We start from the raw sequence: 2,073 nt of genomic DNA, 5'->3' as shown, positions 1-2,073 counted from the left end.
GGATGGAGAGGAAAATTGTTGAACATTACATTTATTACTTAAGTAACAAACAAGAAAGTATACAAGAAATTATAGAAAGTCATTTCCTCTAGAAAGGATTTTAAAATTTAGTACTAGAATTGTAAAACAATCTAAGATGCCAGCGGCAAAAATTTTATTTAGACAATCAAAAAGCGCTTTGCGATTATAATCAATAATAAAAATAGGATTAAAATTTTTATTTTTAATCCATAATAGGATTAAAAATAAAATTTTTTTCAACTAATCACCTGACAGAGAAGCATAACTTATAACTTTATAGTTTTCAAATAAAGTGGGTTGGGTCTAGGTACACGAACTTCTCCTACATCAAATAATATTATCAATAAAGATAAATAATATAGAGCCGTAATAATATTTATATATAAATTATAAGTGTTTATACATTTTTTTAAGGTCCTTGTGTTGCTGGTGTTGTTGGTTTGAAAATGCCTCGATATTGTTTATTTGGAGATACGGTCAATTATGCGTCTCGCATGGAATCTAGCGGGCTTGCATTGCGTATACATGTTAGTCCAGAATCTCATAAAATTCTTGATCAGTTAGGGACCTACAAGCTTGAAAAAAGAGGTCCTGTAGAGATGAAGGTTGTGGTTTGCTTAGTTTTTTTTTTTTTAATTTAGTAAAGAATTTATCCTTGATATTAAAAATTATTATTTTAAATACTAGGGAAAAGGAGTAATCGAGACATACTTTTTAACCGGGAAACAAGGATTTAACAAAGAATTACCCGACTTAAGTCTTGCCGCTAGTCTTGAGAGTCATCATTTTAAATGATATACCACGCTTCTTTGATACGTCATAAAGAAGATATTGTTTTAAATTGGCGCGTAAATTGATAAAATGATTATTAAGATACATATTTTTTCTAAAGAGAAACTCTATTTGGTATTTCAATTTTATCTTTTTATAGTAACTAAAACGTATCTACGCATAAACTTCAGTTATTCACATAGTGACAAAAACAAATAAAGTTTATCATTTCGTAATTATATAGCTCATTAATGTGGAGATAATGGTTAAATACTGTTTTTACCGCTATTTTATATATTTTTTGTAAAATATATGTAAGATATTATTTATAAATACATAATGCATAAAATTACTCTACAATCACTAAGGGATCGTCCATAAATTACGCTCACTAGTTAACAAGACGAAAAAGATCAAAAGTTTTTCCTCGCAGAGCCCCAAGTAAGATAAAAAATCAAAATAGCGCAAGAAGTTTAACGATAATCGCTGCGTAAAGAGCTTAAGATCTCCTGCTTCTGTTTTCAAAACAAATTTAGCTTTTGCGTAATTTATGGACGATCCCTAATAAGTTTTTGAGAATCTATCTATTATATTTGTTTTGATCATATATATACCACCGAAGGGTGCAGTAAAAAATATTTAATCAACTAAAAAAAGAAATATTTTTAAAACGCCAAGATAAGAATGTTATTTGTAAAAACTCGATCTGCCAAATTTATATTGTAATCATATTTTGATAGGCGCTTTTCTTGGAAAATTGAAATTAGAAATTTGTATCAAAGTACCCTACCCGTGGGGTACCTTGATATAAACTATGATTATCATTAAAAAAGTAAATAAAAAGTATAAAACTTAGAGGAAAATGAGATTTTTACTTGAAGGACAAACAATTTAATTATAACCCAAATAATGCATCCAATAGTCCTAATCACATTTCAGAAATCCAGATAATATACTGTTTTAAATGTCATTCTTAAGCGTCAATAAATAACGGCTTTGTATCATAACTGTAGCTCTTAGTGTTATATTTACATAAATCTCATAAAAATTGACGGTAAATTACAAAGGAATAATTTTTAGAATTATCTATGACAATGGAATACTATTCTACAGTTTAAGGGTTCTCCATAAATGATGTATTAAGCTACCACGTAATTGCTAATAGAAAACAATCGCTTTGTTTTTAGTACTAACTTGTTTTTTCAACTGTTTTATTAAATGAAGTAAAGAGCTTATGGATTGTAGTTTACAAAATAATGTTACTTACGGGTAGACACATTA

At 28.0% G+C, this 2,073-nt stretch overlaps 1 protein-coding gene across 2 annotated transcripts in view; it reads left to right on the top strand.

Annotated features, from left to right (window-relative positions):
- LOC105843244 (atrial natriuretic peptide receptor 2) overlaps positions 1 to 1,141 on the top strand; it is a 92,581-nt gene extending 91,440 nt beyond the window's left edge. For both annotated transcript variants that reach the window (XM_065816394.1, XM_065816395.1), the window contains exons 16-17: positions 436 to 626; positions 709 to 1,141. In XM_065816394.1, the coding sequence (XP_065672466.1) occupies positions 436 to 626; positions 709 to 816 (299 nt within the window). In that variant the 3' untranslated portion in view covers positions 817 to 1,141. The remainder of the gene's footprint in view (positions 1 to 435; positions 627 to 708) is intronic.
- Positions 1,142 to 2,073: the final 932 nt, after the last annotated feature.

This window comes from Hydra vulgaris, chromosome 13 (genome assembly GCF_038396675.1).
Source record: "Hydra vulgaris chromosome 13, alternate assembly HydraT2T_AEP".
Classification (NCBI taxonomy): Eukaryota; Metazoa; Cnidaria; class Hydrozoa; order Anthoathecata; family Hydridae; genus Hydra; species Hydra vulgaris.
This window is presented reverse-complemented; position numbering and strand designations above follow the sequence as displayed.